This window comes from Camponotus vicinus, unplaced genomic scaffold (genome assembly GCF_025532165.1).
Source record: "Camponotus vicinus isolate PSW18456_S1 unplaced genomic scaffold, iyCamVici1.0 SCAF_11, whole genome shotgun sequence".
Classification (NCBI taxonomy): domain Eukaryota; kingdom Metazoa; phylum Arthropoda; class Insecta; order Hymenoptera; family Formicidae; genus Camponotus; species Camponotus vicinus.
The window spans coordinates 15,595,013-15,619,333 of NW_028141947.1; the positions used below are offsets into that span (position 1 = coordinate 15,595,013).

At 24.9% G+C, this 24,321-nt stretch overlaps 5 protein-coding genes across 5 annotated transcripts; all 5 read left to right on the forward strand.

Moving 5' to 3' along the window:
- Window positions 1-67: 67 nt before the first annotated feature.
- On the forward strand, window positions 68-4,193 carry LOC145961562 (odorant receptor 10-like). The gene is made up of 7 exons (XM_083081900.1): window positions 68-118; window positions 322-591; window positions 870-1,338; window positions 1,990-2,089; window positions 2,258-2,389; window positions 3,589-3,744; window positions 4,140-4,193. Exons 1-7 carry the CDS (start codon window positions 88-90, stop codon window positions 4,191-4,193), a joined length of 1,212 nt encoding a protein of 403 aa, XP_082938026.1. The 5' UTR covers window positions 68-87.
- A 916-nt stretch (window positions 4,194-5,109) lies between these two features.
- LOC145961571 (odorant receptor 10-like) lies at window positions 5,110-8,292 on the forward strand. Its single transcript, XM_083081908.1, has 7 exons — window positions 5,110-5,140; window positions 5,330-5,599; window positions 5,999-6,467; window positions 7,007-7,106; window positions 7,276-7,401; window positions 7,649-7,804; window positions 8,239-8,292. Exons 1-7 carry the CDS (start codon window positions 5,110-5,112, stop codon window positions 8,290-8,292), a joined length of 1,206 nt encoding a protein of 401 aa, XP_082938034.1.
- Window positions 8,293-9,707: 1,415 nt separating this feature from the next.
- Window positions 9,708-13,031, forward strand: LOC145961572 (odorant receptor 13a-like). The gene is made up of 7 exons (XM_083081909.1): window positions 9,708-9,738; window positions 10,005-10,274; window positions 10,658-11,126; window positions 11,645-11,744; window positions 11,920-12,045; window positions 12,297-12,452; window positions 12,871-13,031. The coding sequence occupies exons 1-7, from the start codon at window positions 9,708-9,710 to the stop codon at window positions 12,922-12,924; spliced, it is 1,206 nt and encodes a 401-aa protein (XP_082938035.1). The 3' UTR covers window positions 12,925-13,031.
- Window positions 13,032-13,592: 561 nt separating this feature from the next.
- LOC145961574 (odorant receptor 10-like) lies at window positions 13,593-16,803 on the forward strand. Its single transcript, XM_083081912.1, has 7 exons — window positions 13,593-13,623; window positions 13,888-14,157; window positions 14,497-14,965; window positions 15,398-15,497; window positions 15,667-15,789; window positions 16,037-16,192; window positions 16,735-16,803. Exons 1-7 carry the CDS (start codon window positions 13,593-13,595, stop codon window positions 16,786-16,788), a joined length of 1,203 nt encoding a protein of 400 aa, XP_082938038.1. The 3' UTR covers window positions 16,789-16,803.
- A 3,635-nt stretch (window positions 16,804-20,438) lies between these two features.
- On the forward strand, window positions 20,439-23,716 carry LOC145961573 (odorant receptor 43a-like). Its single transcript, XM_083081910.1, has 7 exons — window positions 20,439-20,469; window positions 20,705-20,968; window positions 21,249-21,717; window positions 22,422-22,521; window positions 22,669-22,794; window positions 23,175-23,330; window positions 23,666-23,716. The coding sequence occupies exons 1-7, from the start codon at window positions 20,439-20,441 to the stop codon at window positions 23,714-23,716; spliced, it is 1,197 nt and encodes a 398-aa protein (XP_082938036.1).
- Window positions 23,717-24,321: the final 605 nt, after the last annotated feature.

Sequence of the window (24,321 nt, forward strand, 5' to 3'; positions counted from 1 at the left end):
GCATGATAGTCATCTTGTTATAGTATACGAAGAACTCGCGATCAACACTTCTATAACATATCTTTGTTAGCCTTCGACATATTCGACATGAACATGTCGGAATCACCAGGTTACAGAGGTAATACATCTATTTCATATATTTTCTATCCTTGTAATAATAAATTTTTAATATACTTTTAAGTTATTGTTGTACTACACATGTTTTACTACAATATTAGACACACATAGATTGTATTTATATCACTTTTTGTAAAAATTTTACAATTTACATATAAATATGTAATTATATAAGTATATCTTAAATAAAAAATTTTCTTAAAGATTTTGTATCAGCAGTTGAACTAAATCGTCCGAGCTTAGAATTGATTGGCTTATGGCCAAAAATTGATGGAACCTCTAAAAGAAGTCTCAATCCTAACATTCGTGTGGGTTTCGCTTTCATTACGATAACATTCTTTCTAATTATTCCTGTTGTACATGCACTTACTCGAGTTTGGGGCGACATGACACTAATGATAGACAATTTACGAGTTACGTTACCTATGCTGACGTGTTTATTAAAACTTGTCGTCATGCGGTGGAAACAATCAGGTATGTTTAAATCGATTTGATGTAGAATATCTATAGATCACATTTCTTTATCACATGCTTTGTTACAGAAATTAATTTATTACTTTACGTATTTATATTTATTTTCATATTACATATATTTACTTTTATATATGGGCTTAATTTATATATATATCAAATTAAATTAAAATTACAATATATACCGATTTTTTATTTATAGGTTAGCAAATAACAGTAAATTAGATATAAATTATTTAATTATATTACTTATTATCGTTTTTTTTTTTTACATATTTAAGTACTGTTATCCATTATAAACATGATGAGAGAAGATTGGATGACGTTAAAGCAAGACGGAGAAAGAGATGTAATGATGAAGCGTATGCAGACTTCTCGACTGATTGTAATTTGTGCATATCTTATGATGGTATGCGCGTCATTTGTGGTTATTATTTTTTCTTGTTTTGGCCTATCGTTCAGACGTTTGACAAATCTTACGGATCGGAACAGACCCTTACTCCTGCAGACATATTATCTCTATGACACAGATAAGAGTCCGCAGTTTGAATTGACATATCTTACTCAAATCATAACACTGTTTTTGGGCCTCGTAATATATGTATCGATAGATACTTTTCTTGGATTAGTAGTTTTTCATGTCTGCGGTCAATTAGAGAATTTCAGAGGACGGTTAGTCAATTTGATTGCTGGCAAGGATTTCAACAAAGCCTTGAGTAACAACGTAGTGATTCATTTACGACTTATTAGGTATGGGTTCTGTTTATGACATAACAAAATTTCACAAATTTAACAGAATTTTTGAAGAAATTCTATTCTAAATCCCTAACACAATACTTCAGTCTTCATATTTTAACATTTTTCTTATGCGATTTGTTCACACAAGATATCCGATGATTGCATATTATCATTATATGTGTAAGATAAAAGATTTTTATTCTTTATTTTTAGATTTTTTATTTCAATTAATGGTTCTTATCTAAATTCTGTCTTTGTAAAAACTCTTAGTAGAGTATTCTACATATTATCATTACATATTATCATTAAATTATATTATACTAAATTTTATTTTTTGACATTCAATTTCTGAAAATTCAAAATTGCTTTAATTTATAATAATACAATTATTACAAATTATATTTATTATTACAAATATTTAATTATTATAATTTAATTTATTATAATTATTATTACAAATAATAATATATTTATTATAATAAAAAATTTTTAGTACGTGAATAATACAATATTAAATGGATATTGTTTTATATTATTGTAAATGTCTATAGTCTTAGGCTTGTATTTTCACACAATATGTACTAACAATAAGTATATAATTTTTATTAATTTTAATAAAGAAATTTTAAATATATTCTAATTTTAAATATATTCTGATTGGAGATATATCAATAAAATTGAAGATATATTCAGTTTAATGATGCTCGGGTCGATAATATATATTGGCATTATATTTTGTCTATCTGGATTTCTGTTGATTGCTGTAAGTTCTAGTATATAGATTATATTAAAAATGTTAAATGTATGTATTTTAAATTTAATAATTCTTAAAATATACAATCTGTGCAATATTCATTACGTATATTTATGTCTCATAATTATTTATTTCTTCTTGTGAACTATTTTTATTAATTAGTGAGATATTATTTAGATGTTTAAAAATGAGAAAATAACTGAAAATGTTGCGAGTTTCTTACGAATATACTATATGATAGTAGTTATCATTATATTTTTTGGGCAAATGTTTTTCTATTGCTATATTGCAGAGCTAGTATCAGAACAAGTAAGTTACAACTTTATACACATATAAATAGATATAAATAGATATATGTTATTTGTCTTATATTAAATTTTTATTTTATTATATACATCGTATAATAAATTTAGCATATTTCGACACTAATGTACTTTTTATGTTATATTTTTCACTGTTTAACTTTAATCATATTATTATCTGATCATATTGATATTTGTGTTTAAAATATACATTATATGTGGCTATATATTTCTATAAACATTAATTAATTAAAGTTAATTCTGTAAAATATAAGTAAAACATTTTGTCCGTGTATTGTTTTTTGTGTTGAAAATGAAATTTAATCCTTTTAAAAGGAAGATTCTTTGCAAATTACTGAACTTTATTATTTATGTAAAATATTTTGAAAGAAAAGACGAAAAAAGATAGTGAAGAAAAGCCACAACAAATAAATATTAAAAATATTAAATATTAAGACAAAATTTAAAAAGGATTGATATAGATATAGATATGTGTTAGATAGATTAATAAATATCAGAACTTTTAATTTTTTACAATCAGATAATTTAGAATTCCAGCAAAAGAGTAATTTTTATATTGATATATTCAAGTTACTATTTCTAATTGTAAAGCGTTCCACTCGCCTATCCTGTATCGTATTTTCTTTTCGGCACTAATGAAGTTTCTATAAGAATGGAATTATTTGCGCGTATCTTTCGTTAAAACTCATATATAAATAATATGTATTAATAATTAAAATGGACATTTTGTATCATTTCTTATACATATTGCATATTTTATATCATTTCTTATACATATTGCATATCAATATTAGATATCTTTTCTGAGAAAACCAACTTATTGGCTAGATAATTTGTACTTAAAAAGTACCAGATATTTGATAATTAATGCATGTTTATTACTTATATAATGACATGAATGAATCAAAATAGGATTATGTTATCCTTATTTTTCGCGATTAATTTTATTAAATTCGAATTTACACAGATATAAATTTATTTTGATCAGTACCAAATATCTATACATAATGAATAAAGCACAATTTCAAATTGCGATTATCCTTTTATGTAAAAATAAAATTACAAATACTATTATTTTATATACATATATAAAAATTAAACTTTTAACTTTTATTAATGATTATGGAAGTGGCTGATATTGAAATAATCTAAATATTATTATATTATATATGTCTTTTTGTTAAGTGTGAAGCAGTATATTGTACTGTCTACAATCTTGAGTGGTACAAATGGAAGCCAAAACAAGCGAAAAATCTTATTTTATTAATAGGACGAGTCCAAGAACCCTTTCGTATCACTGCAGGAAAGATTGTTCCACTAACGATGACCACTTTTTGTAGCGTAAGATTATTAATATCTTTTAATTTAATTATATTTTATCTCACTCTTTTTCTCTTTTTGTCAATCTTATCAATATAACAAAATATAATTTTTAATTATATTTTTCATTTGAATGTGTGGAAATTTGGATGTAATATACCTTTCTCTTTCCGACTGATATTAAAATAAAAAGTTTTTTTCCTAATGTGTTCGTAACATGTAACTTTCATTTCTAAATTAAATCTGTTGATCCGAAAAGTATCACTTATAAAAAATTTAAATATAGAAAATTTCATTAAATTTATTTATTTAATTAAAAATATTTTATACACAACTTTAGTCTTAATATTATTTCTTAAATAATTTTATTTTATACTTTTAAATAAGTTTTTAATTAAAGATATATTTATTTGCAGCTATTAAAAACATCGGTTGGTTATATATCATTTTTATTGGCATTACAGAATTAAACGAATCAAGCTGATATATATTACATTCTGCTATATATTATATTACATGGATATTACATTAATTCAAATAGATGAGAATACGAGCAAGAAATACATTTTTTTAGTCAAAATTACTAATAAAAGTCAATAATTATATTCATTACAATAAAAATAAATCTTCACAGTAAAAATTTAATTAGATGTTTGATATTTGTCGTAAATTATGTTATTATTGTTATATTTGAAGATTACAATTATCGATTTTATAAAAAACGCTTTAAGATTTCCAGACCGAGTTAAAAAAAAAAAAAAAAAAAACAAATTCTTTATTCAAAATTATCTGCGTTCACCACTTAATGTTACACAATAAATGTTATATAATAATAATAATAATAATATTCTTGCAACAAATATGCGAAAAAATATATAAAGTAAATGCGATATCCTATACTTTTTATATTATAAACTTTCTTTTTAAATGCCAGAGAGAAATTCGTATAGCACACGTAACATTCTATCTTTCTATTACCTTATTTTTCTGTTTTTTTATTGCAGTTTTTTTGTACTCGCTGTATAAAAAATTTTTTTTTACTACATAACATGCAAACATATTATTATCTCTCGTTGCAAAGTGAACGCATAATATAGCGTTAAAAAGCAAAAAACTTTTCAGACAAGAGTTTTCGACGATATATAGCGATATAATACCTCCTACTTTACTAAAACAGAAGTTCGTAACTATTCTTATGCCTATAAAGTTTTGTTTCGAAGTAAGCAACTATAAGCCATTGAAGTAGCATTTTTAATATTTAATGTATTCTTCGCCGAACCTCAGGTTGTTGTACCGCCTCACGGGCATGCGTGATAGTCGTCTTATTATGGAATGGGAGAAACACGACGGTCAACACTTCAACATAATCAAATTAGGACATTCGACATGGATATATCAAAATCGTCAGGTTACAGAGGTAATGTCTATATCATACGTTTTTCACTTGTAGTAATAAATTTTCAATATACTTTTAAGATAGTGTTGTACTACTTTATATGTTATACACATATGCATTGCACATTTATATCGCTTTTTGTCAAAATTTTACGATCTACATATAAATATGTAATTACTCAAGTATCTTAAATAAAAATTTTTTTTAAAGATTTCGTATGGGCAGTTGAACTAAACCGCCCGAGCTTAGAATTGATCGGCTTATGGCCAAAAATTGATGAAATCTCTAAAAGAAGTAACGGCCCAAACATTCGTGTGGGTTTCGCTTTCATTACAATAACATTTTTTCTTATTATTCCTCTTGTTCATGCGCTTACGCGAGTTTGGGGCGACATGGTACTAATGATAGACAATTTACGATTTACATTGCCTTTTTTGGCAATTTTATTAAAACTTGTTATCATGCGATGGAAGCAATCAGGTATGTTTGGATGGATTTGATGTACAATATATTCTATTATCTTATTCTATTATATTCTTATTCTATTATCTTAGTCTTATTTTTTTGTCAAACGCTATTATAGGACGTAATTTATTATTTTATATATATATTTATTAATTTATTACTTCATATATTGAAAGTACTATTATATTAAAATTACTTAAAATTAAAAATTATTAAAAATATATTAAAAGATATATATCATAATTTTTTTACTATCGCAAGCATACACACACACACATACACACACATATATGTCGAATTAAATTAAAATTTCAATATATATCGATTTTCGATTTATAGATTAACAAATAAATTAAATATAAATTATTTAATTATGTTAATTATTATCGAAATCGCTCTTTTCACATGTTTAAGTACTGTTATCCGTTATAAACATGATGAAAGAAGATTGGATAGCGTTAAAGCTAGACGTAGAAAGAAATGTAATGATGAAGCGTATGCGGACTTCTCGACTGATTGTAATTTGTGCATACTTTGTGATGGTATGCACGTCAATTGTGATCACTATTTTTTCTTGTTTTGGCCTATCGTTCAGACGTTTAACAAATCTCACGGATCGAGACAGACCGTTTCTTCTGCAAACATATTATTTCTACGACACAGATAAGAGTCCGCAGTTCGAGTTGACATATCTTACTCAAATTATAACACTGTTTTTGGGCCTAATAATATATACATCGGTAGATACTTTTCTTGGATTAGTGATCTTTCATATCTGCGGTCAATTAGAGAATTTCAAAAGCCGGTTAATCAATTTGATTGCGGGCAAAGAGTTCAACAAAGTCTTGAGTGACAACATAGAGATTCATTTACGACTTATTAGGTATGAGTTTTGATTGTAACATGACAAAATTTCACAAATTTAACAGAACTTTTGAAGAAATTATAATGCCTAACACTATATTTTAGTTTTTATATATTAACTTTTAACTTTTGTTATGTGATTTGATTATATAAGATATTTGATGTTATATGTGATCTTTATACGTATAAAGGGAAAGTTATTTTATTCCATATTTTTATTTAAATTAACGATCCTGCATTCTAACTCTATCTTTGCAAAAATTCAATAGAGAAATCTACTCACACTTTATATCATTAAATTAAATTATATTGAATTGTCCCTATTTTAAGATCAAATTGCCAAAATTGAAAGTTGATTTTATTTGTAATGCACTTATTATAATTCAAAAAAGTATTTCGCATATAATACAATTACAAACATTTTATATGTATTTTACTTTTTTTAATTATTTTCCATAATTATTACATGTATATATAATTAAATGTGTATTTTCACACTATATGTATTAATTTTTACTGATTTTAATATGAAATTTTAAATGTGTTCTATGATTGGAGGTATGTCGATAAAATCGAGGATATATATAATTTAATAATGCTCGGATCAGTGATATATTTTGGCATTATATTTTGTCTATGCGGATTTGTGTTTATCGTTGTAAGTTCTACTAACATAGATTATAGTAAAAATACTAAAAACGTGTATTTCAAATTTAATAGTTTCTAAAATATATAATCTGTGCAATATGCATTATGTGTATTCATTTATTATGATTATTTATTTTTTCTTGTGACCTGTTTTTATTAATTAGTGAGATATTATTCAGATGATTAAAAGTGAAGAAATAAATGTCGTAAATTTCGTACAAATATACTACATGATAGCAGCTATTATTGTTTATTTTATGCAAATGTTTTTCTATTGCTATGCTGGAGAAATAATGATAGAACAAGTAAGTTACAACTTTATGAACGTATAAATAAATATGAAGAATAATTTAGATTTTTTTCGCCTATTTAATTTTGTTACGGATATATTGTAATAAGTTCAATAAACATATTTCTATATAAATATAAAATTATATATGTACATTTAGTATATAAATTAAATTTTATTTAACTTTTATTAATATTTTTTTTATAAAAATGATCGATATTGAAAAAATATAAATATATATTATGACATATTTTCTTGTTAAGTGTGAAGCAGTATACCATGCTGTGTATGATATTGAATGGTATAATTGGGAGTCAAAGCAAGCAAGAAATCTTATTCTATTAATGGTACGAGTTCAACAATCCTTCCGTATCACTGCGGGAAAGATGGTTCCATTAACGATGACCACTTTTTGCAGCGTAAGATTATTAATATTTTTTTAGTTTATTTATTTTATTTTATCTTATTCCGTTTTCCTTTTTTGCATCAATGTAATAAAATATAAATATTGATATATTTATCATTTTAATGTATAGAAATTGCATGCAATTATATATGTTTTTCTAATTTTCTGACAAATATTAAAGGGAAAAATCTTTTTCTCACAATGTGTCAATACAACTTGTGATCTTTAATTTTAAATTAAATCTGTGTTCCGAAAAAAGTACTTAATTATAAAATTTTATTAATTTTGATATAAAGAATGTAATTATAAATATAATTATAATTATAAATGCAACTGTAGTCAATACTATTTTCCAAAATAATTTTATTTTATATTTTCGTAAATATACTTTTAATAAAGATATATTTATTATATATATTATATATAGATGTATATATTTATTTGCAGCTATTAAAAACATCAGCTAGTTATATATCATTCTTATTGGCAATACAGAATTAAAGAAATCAAATTAGATATAAATATAGTACTATATGATTATTACATTAATTCAAGTAGATAAGAATATTAATAATAAATTTATTTTCTATTACAAAGTTAAAAATTTTCTTCAATTAGAATTATTAATAAAAGTCAATGATTATATCCATTATGAAGTAAATAAAATTTCAATCCTATGAAATGCAGAAGGCTAAGAACCAAGCGCCGTTGTTATAGCGTAAAATAATTGTTATTATTTCTAAATCACATAAAATATAAAAAAATTATACAGAAAAAAGAGTGAAATATATAGTATACGGATGGAAAGAAAAAAACAAAAAGGTTTCGGCCTGCTCCACAGGCTCTTATCAATGTCATTACATAAACATTACAAAATTGAGTGAAAATAAATTAAAAAAAAAATAAAATAAAAACATGTGTCAAAATGTTAGCGAAAATAAAAAGGCTGTCAAGAGCATGGTGGTTGCAAAATTACAATCAAAAGTTCATATAGAAACGCAAGAATACAAAACTCGCAGAATGGAGTGAAAGTAAAAATATTATAAAAATTACAATTACATGTCGTGGGCCGCGGGACGAGAAGATCACCTTGCTAATATCCCTTCTATAAAGTGCTGCAGAACAAACAGAGGTCAGAAAAAACGTCGCCTTAAACGTTGCAATCAAGCAACTTTCCGCAACAACGTTTCAAAATCCATTGTCGTGTAAAAATGCAATGCAAAAGCAGAAAAGGCACTGGTAGGAGACTAAATATTGTCGAAGGAGAAGCGTAAAAGCAAGAAATATATGAGCGAGAAATGTACACAGTAAAAATCACAGAATTAAAGCACATGTCAATATGAAATAAAGCACGTGCGAACAGCCGGCTGCCCGTAAAGGAACGAAGGAATAAAAAAATAAATAAAATTTCACATTTTTTTTTATTTTATTGGATGTTTCAAATGCGAGAGAGAAAATAAAATTTTGTAGAGCAAATAAAATTTTATTATCGTAATACTATTTTTCTTTTTCTTATTGTAGAGTTTTCTGTATATGATATATAAAATTTTTTTCACTACAAACATGCAAATGTATCATTATCTCTTGTTGCAAAATGAATGCACGCATAAACGCCTTACTGTTTTAAAGCATGAAAAAACTTTTAAGACAAGTTTGATGAGTTTTCGATGAGGTAGCGATAAATATACCTTCCACTTTACTAAAAGAGATATTCGCATTATTTTCGTACGTATAAAGTTTTGTTTCGAAACAAGCGACTATAAGTCGTTGAAAGTAGCATCTTTAATATTTAATGCATTCTTCGCCGAAGCTCGGGTTATTGTACCGCCTAACAGGCATGCGTGATAGTCGTCTCATTATAGAGTGGGAAAAACAATGGTCAACACTTCTTCAATATAGTCACTTTAAACTTTGATATGGACAGATCGAAATCCTCAGGTTACAGAGGTACTTAGTCTGCATTATAAATTTTTCCCTTATAGTCAGCGTTAAATTTCTAATATATTTCTAAGTTAATATTGTGATATAAATTTATATATTATACACATTTGAATTATATATATATATATATATATATATATATATATATATTTATTTATTTAGTTGTTTATTACATGTATACATATATTTTATTTCCTTTATATCAACTTTACGGTCTACATGTAAATTTGTAATTACTATTCAAGTTTTCTAAATAAAAGTCTTGCTTAAAGATTTCATATGGGCAATTGAACTAAACCGTCCAAGCTTAGAATTGATCGGCTTATGGCCAAAAATTAATAGAATTTCTAAAAGAAGTCTCGGTTGTAACATACGTGCAGACTTCACTTTCATTATGATCGCATTTGTTCTTGGTATTCCTCTTGTACATGCGCTTATACGAGTTTGGGGCAACATGGTACTAATGATAGAAAATTTGCGGATTACATTACCTATGTTGTCGGCTTTATTAAAACTTGTTGTCATGCGACGAAAGCAATCAGGTATGTCTGAATTAATTTGATATAGAGTACATAGCTATAGATTTCATTTTTATGTCAAATTCTGTTACGGCATTTCATTTGTTGTGGATAATTAAAATATTAAAAAGTAAATTATATAATATGTAAAAAATATTAGATGTTATATTCTCTGTCTTTTTCCCCCTCTCTCTCTCTCATAATTTATTGTTACAATGCATATATATATATATATATATATATATATATATTTATATTTATATTTATATAGCAAATTAAATTAAAATTTCAATGTATAACGATTTTTTTTTCAATTTATATTGATTAAGAAAATAAATTAGACATAAATTATTTAACTATTTTACTTATTACCGACTTACTTATTATCTTTTTCTTATATGTTTAAGTATTGTTATCCATCGTAAAGATGATGAAAGAAGATTGGATGATGTTAAAGCTAGATGCAGAAAGAGATAAAATGATGACGTGTATGCGAACTGCTCGACTGATTGTAATTTGTGCATATTTTATGCTGGTATGCACGTTAAGTATGGTAATTATACTTCCTTGGTTTGGCCTATCATTTAGACATTTGACAAATCTTACGGATCGGAACAGGCCATTACTTTTGCAATCATATTATTTATACGACACAGATAAGAGTCCACAATTCGAGTTGACATACCTCACTCAAATCATAACACTAATTTTGAGTTTAATAGTATATGCGTCGATAGATACTTTTCTTGTATTAGTGATCTTTCATGTCTGCGGTCAGTTAGAGAATTTCAAAGACCGGTTAGTCAATTTGATTGCGGGCAAAGAGTTCGACAAAGTCTTGGGCGACAACATAGAGATTCATTTACGACTTATTAGGTATGGGTTTTGATTGTAACATGACAAAATTTCACAAATTTAACGGAACTTTTGAAGAAGTTATAATATAACGCAATATATTTTCATCTTTATAAATTTAACATTTTTCTTATACTTTGATTATACAAGATATCCGATATTACATATTATCATTATGTGTATAAAGTAAAAGTTATTTTATTCCTTATTTTTAGATTTTTTATTTAAATTAGCGATCCTCATCTAAACTCTCTCTTTGTAAAAATTTAATAGAGAATTCTACTCACATTTTATATCATTAAATTAAATTATATTGAATTGCTTAATTTTTAAGCTTAAATTGCCAAAATTGAAAGTCAAAATAAAGTTATTTTCAATACATTTATTATGATGAAATAATATATAGCAAACAATGCAATTAGAATATATTTTATATATAATTATTATATGTATATATAATTAAATGTGTTTTTTCGCACAATATGTATTAATTTTTATTTGTTTTAATATGAAATTTTAAATGTGTTCTATGATTGGAGATATGTCGATAAAATTGATGATATGTACAATTTAATGATGCTTGGATGGGTTATATATTTTGGCATTATAATTTGTCTATCCGGATTTGTGTTTATCATTGTAAGTTCTAGTAACATAGATTATATTAAAAATGCTAAAAATGTATATTTTAAATTTAATAGTTCCTAAAATATAAATATGATATAAGCAGTATGCTTTATATGTGCATTCATGTGTTATATTTATTTATTTTTTTTCTCGAGCTATTTTTATTAATAAGTGAGATGTTATTCAGATGGTTAATAATAAAGAGATAAATGTTGCGAATTTACTACAAATCTACTACATCATAACAGCTATTACTATTTATTTTATGCAAATGTTTTTCTATTGTTATGCTGGAGAATTAATGATAGATCAAGTAAGTTATATGCCTTATACACTTTTTATATATAAAGATGAAGAATGATTTATATTATATTTATCGTATACTAAATTTTATTACAAATATATTGTAATAAGTTTAGCAAATATATTTCTATATAAATATAAAACTATATTTATACATATAGTATATAAATTAAATTTTATTATATTTTTATGAATGTTTATAAAAGTTACTGATATTGAAAATATATATATTTTTATATTATTAAATGTTTTCTTGTTAAGTGTGAAGCAGTATATCGTGCTGTATACGATCTCGAATGGTACAATTGGAATTCAAAACAAGCAAGAAATCTTATTCCAGTAATGGTACGAGTGCAACAATCCTTCCGTATCACTGCAGGAAAGATGATTCCATTAACGATGACCACTTTTTGCAGCGTAAGATTATTAATATCTTTTATCTTATTTATATTCCATCTCACTTTTTTTCCGTATCAATGTAATGAAATACAATTATTAATTATATTTATCATTATGGAAATTAGAAGTGTGGAAATTGAATGCAATGAGATATTTTTTCTGACTTTCCGAAATTAAATAGGAACTCTTTTTCTCAAAATATGTTAATACAATTTGTAATTTTTAATTTTAAATTAAATCCGAAAATTATATCATTTAATTAAAACACTTTAAAATTTAAAGAATGCAATTATAAATATGTTTAAAATATTAAAAATGTAATTATAAATACAACATAGACTTATAGTCAATATTACTTTAATATTACAAATATTACAAATTTTGTTTTATATTTTCGTAAATAAACTTTTAAATAAAAATATATATTTATTTGCAGCTATTAAAAACATCGGCTAGTTATATATCATTTTTATTGGCTATACAGAATTGAAGAAATCAAATCACATATGAATATAGTCAAGCTACATATTACAGCTACAATTATTAATTCAAGTAGAGAAGAATATGAATAATATATTTTCTGCAATTAAAAATTTTTTCCAGTTAAAATTACTAATAGAAATCAATGACTATATTTATTATGAAGAAAATAAAATTTCACATTACTTTATTCGATGTTTTAAATACGAGAGAGAATTTTGCACAGCAAGTGTAGCGTTTTTCTTTTATTATCGTAATATTTTTTCTCTTTTTTTTACTGGAGTTCTCTGTATCTGTTATATAAAATTTTTTCCACTACATAACATGCAAATGTATCATTATCCCTCGTTGTAAAGTGAACGCACATAATAAAGCGTTTCAAAGCTTTTGGAAAACTTTTAAGACAAGTTCGACGAGTTTTCGACAATAATAGCGACAAATATAGCTTGCATTTTACTGAAACATGTGTTGATAACTATCCTCATGCCTATAAAGTTTTGTTTCGAAACAAGCGACTGTAAGTCGTTGGAAGTAGCATCTTTAATATTTAATGCATTCTTCGCCGAAGCTCAGGTTGTTGTACCGCCTCATGGATATGCGTGATAGTCGTCTCATTATGGAATGGGAAAAACACGATGGTAAACACTTTTTCAATATAGTCACATTAGGACATTCGATATGGACATATCGGAATCGTCAGGTTATAAAGGTACTAAGTCTACGATATAAATTTTCCCCTTATATGTAGGTTAAATTCCTAATATGTTTTTAAGTTAATATTGTGTTATAAATTTATATATTACAAACATTTAAATTATATATACATATATATTTATTTATTTATTTATTTAATTTATTATTCAATACATATATACATATATTTCATTTCCTTTACTTTTTATCAAAACTTTACGATCTACATATAAATTTGTAATTACTATTCAAATTTTCTAAATAAAAATCTTGCTTAAAGATTTTGTGTGGGCAATTGAACTAAATCGTCCGAGCTTAGAATTAATCGGCTTATGGCCAAACATTAATGGAATCTCTAAAAAAAGTCTCGGTTCTAACATACGTGCAGATTTCACTTTCATTATGATTACATTTGTTCTTGGTATTCCTCTTGTACATGCGCTTACGCGAGTTTGGGGCGACATGGTACTAATGATAGATAATTTACGAATTACGTTACCTATGCTGTCGGTTTTATTAAAATTTGTTGTCATGCGACGGAAGCAATCAGGTATGTCTGGATTAATTTGATATAGAGTACATAGTTATAGATTTCATTTTTATGTCAAATTCTATATTTTATGACGCTTAGTTTGTTTGGGATAATATTATACTAAAGAAGTTAATCATATAAAAAATTTAAAAAAAATTAGGAGTTATATTCTCTCTCTCTCTCTCTCTCTCTCTATCTCCTATTTTATTCTTGCAATATATATAACGAATTGAATTAAGATTTCAATATGTACCAATTCTCCTTTTGATTTATATAGATTAACAAATAACTATAAATTAGATATAAATTATTTAATTATTTTACTTATTGCCGATATTCCTTTCTTTAATGTTTAAGCACTTTTGTCCGTCATAAAGATGATGAAAGAAGATTGGATGACGTTAAAGCGAAACGCAGAAAGAGATATAATGATCAAACATGTGCAGATTTCTCGACTGATTGTAATTTGTGCATATATTTTTATGACATTCACGTTAATTATGATTACCATATGTCCTTGTTTTGGCCTATCGTTTAGACGTGTGACAAATCTTACGGATCGGGACAGACCGTTACTCCTGCAGTCGTATTATTTCTACGACACAGATAAGAGTCCACAATTCGAATTGACATATCTTATTCAAGTCATAGGGATGTTTCTGGCTGTCGTAATATATACGTCGGTAGATAGTTTTCTTGGATTTGTGATTTTTCATATCTGTGGTCAATTAGAGAACTTCAGAGGCCAATTAATCAGTTTGGATGCAGGGAATGATTTTAACAAAGCTTTAAGTAACAACGTAGTGACTCATTTGCGACTTATCAGGTGTGGATTTTGACATGATAATTTCACAAATTTACCGGAACTTTTAAAGAAAATAAATTATTTATTTATATTGATGATTTTTAAACTCTCATCTGCTAAAATTGACATTAATGGCATTTTGTTAGCATGTGTTAAATCATTAAATTTATTTATAATATATTAAATTGGTGCGTTTTTGAAATTTAACTCATCAATTTTGAAAGTTTTTTTTTATATCAAATGTACTTATTATAATACTAAATATACTTAATTAATTATAATATTATAAAAGAATATTTAGCATACAATACAATATTAAATGGATGACATTTTAATTATCATTATTACATGTGTTTATAATCTTAGGCATGTATCTTCGTACAATATGTGTTAAATATATAATTTTCATTGATTTTAATATAGTGATATTTCAAATGTGTTCTATATTTTGAGGTATGTCGATAAAATCGAGGATATATATAATTTAATGATGCTCGGATCAGTGATATATTTTGGCATTATATTTTGTCTATCCGGATTTGTGCTTATCGTTGTAAGTTCTATTAACATAGATTATAGTAAAAATACTAAAAACGTGTACTTCAAATTTAATAGTTTTTAAAATATATAATCTGTGCAATATGCATTATGTGTATTCATTTATTATGATTATTTATTTTTTCTTGTGACCTGTTTTTATTAATTAGTGAGATATTATTCAGATGATTAAAAGTGAAGAAATAAATGTAAATTTGTTACAAATATACTACATGATAGCAGCTATTATTGTTTATTTTATGCAAATGTTTTTCTATTGCTATGTTGGAGAAATAATGATAGAACAAGTAAGTTACAACCTTATGAACGTATAAATAAATATGAAGAATAATTTACATTTTTTTCGCCTATTTAATTTTGTTACGGATATATTGTAATAAGTTCAATACGCATATTTCTATATAAATATAAAATTATATATGTACATTTAGTATATAAATTAAATTTTATTTAACTTTTATTAATATTTTTTTTATAAAAATGATCGATATTGAAAAAATATAAATATATATTATGACATATTTTCTTGTTAAGTGTGAAGCAGTATACCATGCTATGTATGATATTGAGTGGTATAATTGGGAGTCAAAGCAAGCAAGAAATCTTGTTCTATTAATGGTACGAGTTCAACAATCCTTCCGTATCACTGCGGGAAAGATGGTTCCATTAACGATGACCACTTTTTGCAGCGTAAGATTATTAATATTTTTTTAGTTTATTTATTTTATTTTATCTTATTCTGTTTTCCTTTTTTGCATCAATGTAATAAAATATAAATATTGATATATTTATCATTTTAATGTATAGAAATTGCATGCAATTATATATGTTTTTCTAATTTTCTGACAAATATTAAAGGGAAAAATCTTTTTCTCACAATGTGTTAATACAACTTGTGATCTTTAATTTTAAATTAAATCTGTGTTCCGAAAAAAGTACTTAATTATAAAATTTTATTAATTTTGATATAAAGAATGTAATTATAAATATAATTATAATTATAAATGCAACTGTAGTCAATACTATTTTCCAAATAATTTTATTTTATATTTTCGTAAATATACTTTTAAATAAAGATATATTTATTATATTATATATTTATATATTATATATATATATATTATATTATATATTATATTATATTATTATATTATATTATATATTATATATATATTATATTATATATTATATATTTATATATATTATATATAGATGTATATATTTATTTGCAGCTATTAAAAACATCAGCTAGTTATATATCATTCTTATTGGCAATACAGAATTAAAGAAATCAAATTAAATATAAATATAGTACTATATGATTATTACATTAATTCAAGTAGATAAGAATATTAATAATAAATTTATTTTCTATTACAAAGTTAAAAATTTTCTTCAGTTAGAATTATTAATAAAAGTCAATGATTATATCCATTATGAAGTAAATAAAATTTCAATCCTATGAAATGCAGAAGGCTAAGAACCAAGCGCCGTTGTTATAGCGTAAAATAATTGTTATTATTTCTAAATCACATAAAATATAAAAAAATTATACAGAAAAAAGAGTAAAATATATAGTATACAGATGAAGAGAAAAAAACAAAAAGGTTTCGGCCTACTCCACAGGCTCTTATCAATGTCATTACATAAACATTACAAAATTGAGTGAAAATAAATTTAAAAAAAAAATAAAATAAAAACATGTGTCAAAATGTTAGCGAAAATAAAACGGCTGTCAAGAGCATGGTGGCTGCAAAATTATAATCAAAAGTTCATATAGAAACGCAAGAATACAAAACTCGCAAAATGGAGTGAAAGAAAAAATATTAATAAAAATTACAATTACATGTCGTGGGCCGCGGGACGGGAATTCGTTGAGATTCGGATTTATACAGGTGATCACAATAAAAAATCTATAAATAAAAAGTAAAGCACAATTTGCAAGATAAAAGTTATAATTACTTTATAATTTTCTATAGATATATATAAATTAAATTTTATTTTACTTTAATTAATGTTTATGGCCGATATTGAAGTAATATGAATATTTATATATATCTTATTATATATTTTCTTGTTAAGTGTGAAGCGATATACCGTGCTGTGTACGATCTTAAATGGTATAAATGGGAGCCAAAACAAGCGAGAAATATTATTCTATTAATGGTTCAAACTCAGGAACCCTTTTGTATTACTGCAGGAAAGATTGTTCCACTAACGATGACCACTTTTTGCAGCGTAAGACTATTAATAATTACCACTTTAACTACATTCTATTTCTCTCTTTCTCTCTCTTTCTTCTACATTTATATAATAAAATATAATTATGAATCATATTTACTATTTACATAAATAAAGTTCATTCAATGATATAACTTTTTTCTGACTTCTTAAAAAACAAATATTAAAAATATTAAAATAGTACCTAAAGTATTATAATAAAATAAAACCTTTTTCCAAAAAAGCTTTTTTGTATTGACAACTTATAACTTTAAATTTTAAATTAAATCTATTAGGAAAACATCATTTAATTATAAAACTTTGAAATTTAGTTGTTGGAGATATAACTAAAAATATAACTGAAAATAGACACAACTGAAATTACAGTCAATATTATTTTTTAAATAATTTTACTTTATATTTTTGTAAATATTTTATATTTTCGTAAACTTTTAAAAAATAAAGATATATATATATATATATATATATATATATATATATATATATATAAAGATATTAAATAAAGATATATTTATTTGCAGCTATTAAAAACATCAGTTGGTTATATATCATTTTTGTTAGCAATAAAGAATTAAAGGACTCAAGCTGATATTATATATGGATGTTATATTAATTACAAGTCGGTAAGAATATGAACAATGAATATTATTTTTTCATATAAACAATAAATATTATTTTCTAACTAATAGAAGTCAATAATCGTTATGAAGAAAATAAAATTTCATTATTATTTAACTTGATATTTGCTATATTTTGTAAATTATGTTATTCTTGTTTGAAGATTATAATTGTCATTGTTAAAAGAATATATTGAGAGAGATCAAGATTATAGATTTTTATATCGCATTTTTCTCATTACAGAAAAAGAATAAACTTAATTCAAAATTTTCTGCGTTCATCACTGAACTTAATGTTACATCACAAATATATTTTTGCAATAAATATGTAAAATATATGTAAAACAAATATTATATTCTATATGTTGTATGTTTTTCTTTAAATAATTTTCCTTAATCTCTTGAATGATATTTTTTTTCTTTCTTTTTAATACAATTATTTGCTATACAAAAAACTTTTTTCATTACATAACATACAATTACATATACTACCTTTGCAAAGTAAACGCGCTTATGCATGAAGCGTTACAAAGTATGAAAAAACTTTTAATACAATATAATTTCATATATGATAATATAGCGATATACATTTCACATCTTGCAGAAACAGACATATGTAACTATTTTTATGCTTGTAAAATTTTTAAATAGATAACTCTAAATAATTTACAACATTTATTATATTATTATATATTATAAAATGTAACATCTTGTCTCTGTATTATTCGCACAGCACTTGTGTGCTGTGTTCTTGAAAAAAGTTTTTTAAAATCTCTTTAGTTCTCATGCATTTGTGTACATAGGTATATCAGTGATAATGATTGATTTACTTATTGTTTTAATTCAATATCGCAAGATATATTTATCTGTGCTCAATTATGATTTTGGCGTGTTTTATATCATTTTCTCTAATCTGGGGAAGAAATGAAATGATAAACAGAGACCTGATTCTTTTTTTGAAATGCAAAAATACGCTAGATAGTTTCCCAGCGAAGATTCGGCAAATTATTTGTCACACTTTGTAATTCCTTAATGATATGATATCTCACTTGCTCATATACATATTTTTTCTTTGGTATTAGTTAATCTTACGTGTCCATTGATTGATGAATGGATTTTTTGCGCATATCTTTCTCAAGAGTCCATACACGAGCAACATAAATTAATATCTGGGATAAATATTTTAATATATGATTTTTTATGTTTATTGCATTCTTAACTGTACTGTTTTCTGAAAAAAAAATTAGATCGAAGTGCATTAAATGGACACCTTACATTTAAACTTGCCTGATTATTACTCGATGTTGATACGTCACGTTAGATTGTATTGATCATTTAATAGAAAAATTGTTGCCACATTTTGAAATGTTGTCGTATCACATAAAGTTGTAATTTTACATTGTCTAAAGTAACGTTCAATAAGAAAAAATTTATGCATGAAGTTTCGTATGCGAAACTCTGATACTTATAGCCGCTTTTACTGTCAAAAAGATAGATGTGAGATGTATATTAAAGTTCCCATTTGATACATTGCATTTATCATGTTTTTAGCAGGTATATCCTTCGCCACAGACATTTGAAGCATATACATATACATTTGACATGTACATACATATTACAGTTCACTTGATACAGTTTACTTGAAACCTTTACATTATACCTTCTTCAGTGTATTGTTTTCCCCTTTTTTGATGCACAGTTTCTGTAGTTTTTATACAGAAAACTTTTAGCACTTTGTAACGTGTAATTACGTATCGCGCTATAAATTGAATGTACGTACAATGTTATGAAGTACGAAAAAATTTTCCAAATAAGTTTGATACGTTCTCGATATATTGCAACGTAATATCAGATGGTGGATACTTTTTATGACTTATTCTTACGTCTATCGAGTAGTCTTGTTGTGCGAAAAAAATTGCGCTCAACTGGAAGTAGCATTTTTAATATTTAATATGCGTTCTTCGACAAAACAGCTTCGACAAAGTTGCTGTACTCACGCTGCGAGCATGCGTAATGAGCATTGTAAAGTGGTAAGAAGAGGGAAGATCTCCTCTGTTATATTCATATCAGTTTACGACATGGATGTTTCAAGATCTACAGGTTACAAAGGTACGGATTTAGTAATCAATAATATATTATATATCTTTCGCTTTTAATATATGTTATATGTGTTTTATGTTGTAATAATTTTCTAATAAATATAATTAATATAATGTTGCATTACAATTTTATGTACTATCGCATTTCTATCTGTTTGTCAAGATTACAATTTATGTATTTTATACAACTCACATATTAATTTAATTGTTATCGCCATCCTCAAGTAAAAAGTTTACTTTGCCAGATTTCGTGTGGGCGGTTGAATTAAACCACTTAGGTTTGGGATTGATCGGTTTGTGGCCTACCAATGCTACTAAAAGAAGGATCGAACTTGACATTCGCGTGGGTTCCATTTTCATTTTGATAATGTTGATTTCCGGTATTCCATCTATATCTGCGCTTGTGCGAGTTTGGGGCGATTTGGAATTAATGATTGACAACTTACGAATTACATTACCTTTAATTATAGTTTCGCTGAAACTTGTTATTATACGATGGAAACAAACAGGTATATATCTACAATTATTTGAAAACGTAAAATGTAAAATGTATGATGTTGCAATGTATGTAAAATATATGATTTTAATATATGATTTCTTCATCACAATTTTTTTTTATTTTTTGTAAGTGCAGTGTTGAATTATATCACACACAAATAAGGAATTATATATAATTTATTTGCAGTATATGTCGAAGTTTTTCCTTTCAATTCGCTAGCTTATAAGTAACTGTATAGTTTAACTTCATCTTTGTATATTGCCGATATAATTTTTTTCTATTTTTCCCAGTCTTTTCATCCGTTTTAAACATGATGGCAGACGATTGGATGGTATCAAAGCTAAACGCAGAGAGGAATATAATGATAAAATATGCGCGGACTGCTCGATTATTTGCAATTTATACATATGTTGTGACGGTATCCACATTCAGTTTGATTATCGTTCCTCCATGTATTGGCCAACCATTCAGATATCTGACAAACCTTACAGATCGGAACAAACCATTACCGCTCCAGACGTATTATTTCTATGACACAGATAAGAGTCCGCAATTCGAATTGACATTTTTCATTCAAGCCTTAACGATACTTCTTACTTTGCTTGTTTATCTGTCGGTAGACGGTTTGCTTGGACTCATTGTCCTTCACACCTGTGGTCAATTAGAGAATTTAAGACATCGATTAGTCAATTTGGTTTCATGCAAAGATTTCGACAGAGCATTGAATAGTAATATTATGACTCATACACGAATCATTAGGTGTGAATTTTGATTGTAATAAAAAAGCTTTACAAAGTGAAATTATTTGATTTTTGTGCGAGATTTTTGATTATTTGAACAAAAGGCTCGTCTTTTGTATATTAAATTATACAGAATATTATGCAGTATAATGTTATGTATTTAATTATACAGAATATATAAATTTACGTTAACTTATTGGACATTATATGTTTAGATATATTTTTCTTTATAATATCTTTTTTATTCGTTTTTCTTTATACTTAAAATTTTTTAAAATTATTAATTAAAAATTGCTTAATAAAACTTTAATTAAAAATTACAACCTTTTTCTTTAACTTGTAGTAGAGAGAGAGAAAGAGAATCTTCTTTCTGTAAATTTAATATATTATATTATATATAATTGATTAAATTTTTTATATTATGTTAAGTAGTTTAAATGTGGTTAATTGCATTTCTGAAGCATATAATCATTAAAATATATATCATTAAAACTTTACCTTATTTATAATTGCTTAATTTAAATTGTTTGTATTCATATATTATTATAAGAAAGCATTCAAAAGTAGAAAATTAACAAACTATATGCAATATTGAATAAAAACATTTGGTAATTATTATGTATATATATTTTTAAATGTTATATACATATATACACTTTAGATTTCAAAGATTTTAATTCTTGATTTTATTATCACATCTTTTAAACATATACGTGTATCTAGGTTTGCCTATAACATCGAAGATATATTCACTTTTATAATGCTTGGATTGATATTATATTTTGCTATTATATTTTGTCTATATGGATTTCAGTCGCTTATCGTAAGTTTCAATAGCGCAAAAATGTATCAGAAATATTTAAAAAGTATCTAATTTATTTTTAAAATGAAAATTTTTAGGTAATATATGTTGCATATTGTTAATATTAAACTTATATTAATTGATTTTTATTAATGACCTATTATTTAGGTGATTACAGAAGGAAAAATAAATGATGCGGGAATACTACGAGTAGGCTACATAGCATTTGTCGTTATAATTCTATTTATACAAATGTTTCTCTATTGTTATGTCGGAGAACTAATAACAGAAAAAGTAAGTTACATGAATGTAATGATAAAGGTTTATTTTAGTCTAATACTCATAGATAATATAAGATGATTTTTATCTTATCATATATTATTAAAAGTCTGAATAATCTCCTCAAAATATCTTAGCTATTATTTATTGTTTATATATATGGTCGGACGTAAGGCTCTACGTAAGTTTGCTATTTTTTACGCAAAGCAAGATCTACCTTATATCCAATGCTTTCAATACGAAGCGAAATAATTTTATAGTTTCTCATGGATTTGTGATTTTTTGCACAGAAATGGCAAATTTACACGTAATAATACATTTCCCTTTAACTTTTGTTAATGAAATTTAATATCTGATGATTATCATATATTATTATTATATATATATTTGCTTAGTGTGAAGCAATATATTATACTTTGTGCGATCTTAAGTGGTACAAACTGAAATCGAGTCAAGCTAAAAATCTTATTATATTAATGATACGAATCCAAAAACCTCTTCGCATCACTGCAGGAAGAATTGTTCCGCTAACAATAACTACTTTTTGCAGCGTAAGATATATTATTAAATATCCTTAAATATACTTAGTGGCATTTATAATAAAATTAAATTATTAATCATCGTTTACTTATATAAATCGGGAAAATTGCGATGATATATGTTTTTGATTTTTTAACAATTGCTAAAACAGAATAATTCTTATAATTATTCTAACTTTCTATTATTCATATGTTGTATCTATTCTATTATTCATATATGTATAGATAACAAAAATATCATCTAATTATTATATGGCTTAAATATTACAATTGAGATTTTGAAGATGAAAGCATAATCAATATAATATTTTGTAACATTTATTTAATAAACATTTATTTATTTTCAGTTTGTAAAAACATCGGTTGGATATATATCATTTTTACTGACGCAAACCTAAAAAATGACAAGCTTTCTAGTATTTCTTATTATATAATAATTCAAATAATGAATAAAAAGAAAAATGAATTTATTCCGTAATTAATACAAATAAGGAACAATAATTATATTTATTATGACAGAAATAAAGTTTCACGTATTTTACTTCAATGTACTTGTTATTTATTGTAAAGAATGTAATTATACTATATACTATATAATACAAATCCAGAATCTCTTCATATTGCTAAGAAAAATACTCCTCTTATGATAATTATTTTCTGCAATGTAAGATCGATAGGTATCTTTAACTACATTTTGCAGCATCTATATTTAATTATTATTTTAATTATATTATTTGATGATTTTATGATGGTATCATTCTTCTAGCATTGTTGCCAATAAATTTATTGAAAAAATCGGGTGATTTGTTTACACGAAAAGATCCGCGTGAAACGTTGATAATATTATTATATTAAAAATAATTATCAAATGTATTTAGTTCACTGATTTATTTAATACAAATAATTATTATATTTAATGTTATATCAATGAATGTATACTTGTAGCAAAGAGCGAGAGAGAAATATGTACAGCAAATGTAATATTCTACCTTTTCTTATTATA

What these genes read in the sequence shown, in the direction of transcription:
- LOC145961571 (XM_083081908.1), top strand. Translation starts at nt 5,110, where the DNA reads ATGGATATATCAAAATCGTCAGGTTACAGAG. An exon ending in ATTCATTTACGACTTATTAG is followed by an intron (nt 6,468 to 7,006) that starts GTATGAGTTTTG and finishes CTATGATTGGAG; the next exon opens with GTATGTCGATAAAATCGAGG. An exon ending in CGATGACCACTTTTTGCAGC is followed by an intron (nt 7,805 to 8,238) that starts GTAAGATTATTA and finishes ATTTATTTGCAG; the next exon opens with CTATTAAAAACATCAGCTAG.
- LOC145961572 (XM_083081909.1), top strand. Translation starts at nt 9,708, where the DNA reads ATGGACAGATCGAAATCCTCAGGTTACAGAG. An exon ending in ATTCATTTACGACTTATTAG is followed by an intron (nt 11,127 to 11,644) that starts GTATGGGTTTTG and finishes CTATGATTGGAG; the next exon opens with ATATGTCGATAAAATTGATG. An exon ending in GAGAATTAATGATAGATCAA is followed by an intron (nt 12,046 to 12,296) that starts GTAAGTTATATG and finishes TTTCTTGTTAAG; the next exon opens with TGTGAAGCAGTATATCGTGC.
- LOC145961574 (XM_083081912.1), top strand. Translation starts at nt 13,593, where the DNA reads ATGGACATATCGGAATCGTCAGGTTATAAAG. An exon ending in ACTCATTTGCGACTTATCAG is followed by an intron (nt 14,966 to 15,397) that starts GTGTGGATTTTG and finishes CTATATTTTGAG; the next exon opens with GTATGTCGATAAAATCGAGG. An exon ending in CGATGACCACTTTTTGCAGC is followed by an intron (nt 16,193 to 16,734) that starts GTAAGATTATTA and finishes ATTTATTTGCAG; the next exon opens with CTATTAAAAACATCAGCTAG.
- LOC145961562 (XM_083081900.1), top strand. Translation starts at nt 88, where the DNA reads ATGAACATGTCGGAATCACCAGGTTACAGAG. An exon ending in CAGAGCTAGTATCAGAACAA is followed by an intron (nt 2,390 to 3,588) that starts GTAAGTTACAAC and finishes CTTTTTGTTAAG; the next exon opens with TGTGAAGCAGTATATTGTAC. An exon ending in CGATGACCACTTTTTGTAGC is followed by an intron (nt 3,745 to 4,139) that starts GTAAGATTATTA and finishes ATTTATTTGCAG; the next exon opens with CTATTAAAAACATCGGTTGG.
- LOC145961573 (XM_083081910.1), top strand. Translation starts at nt 20,439, where the DNA reads ATGGATGTTTCAAGATCTACAGGTTACAAAG. An exon ending in GAGAACTAATAACAGAAAAA is followed by an intron (nt 22,795 to 23,174) that starts GTAAGTTACATG and finishes ATATTTGCTTAG; the next exon opens with TGTGAAGCAATATATTATAC. An exon ending in CAATAACTACTTTTTGCAGC is followed by an intron (nt 23,331 to 23,665) that starts GTAAGATATATT and finishes ATTTATTTTCAG; the next exon opens with TTTGTAAAAACATCGGTTGG.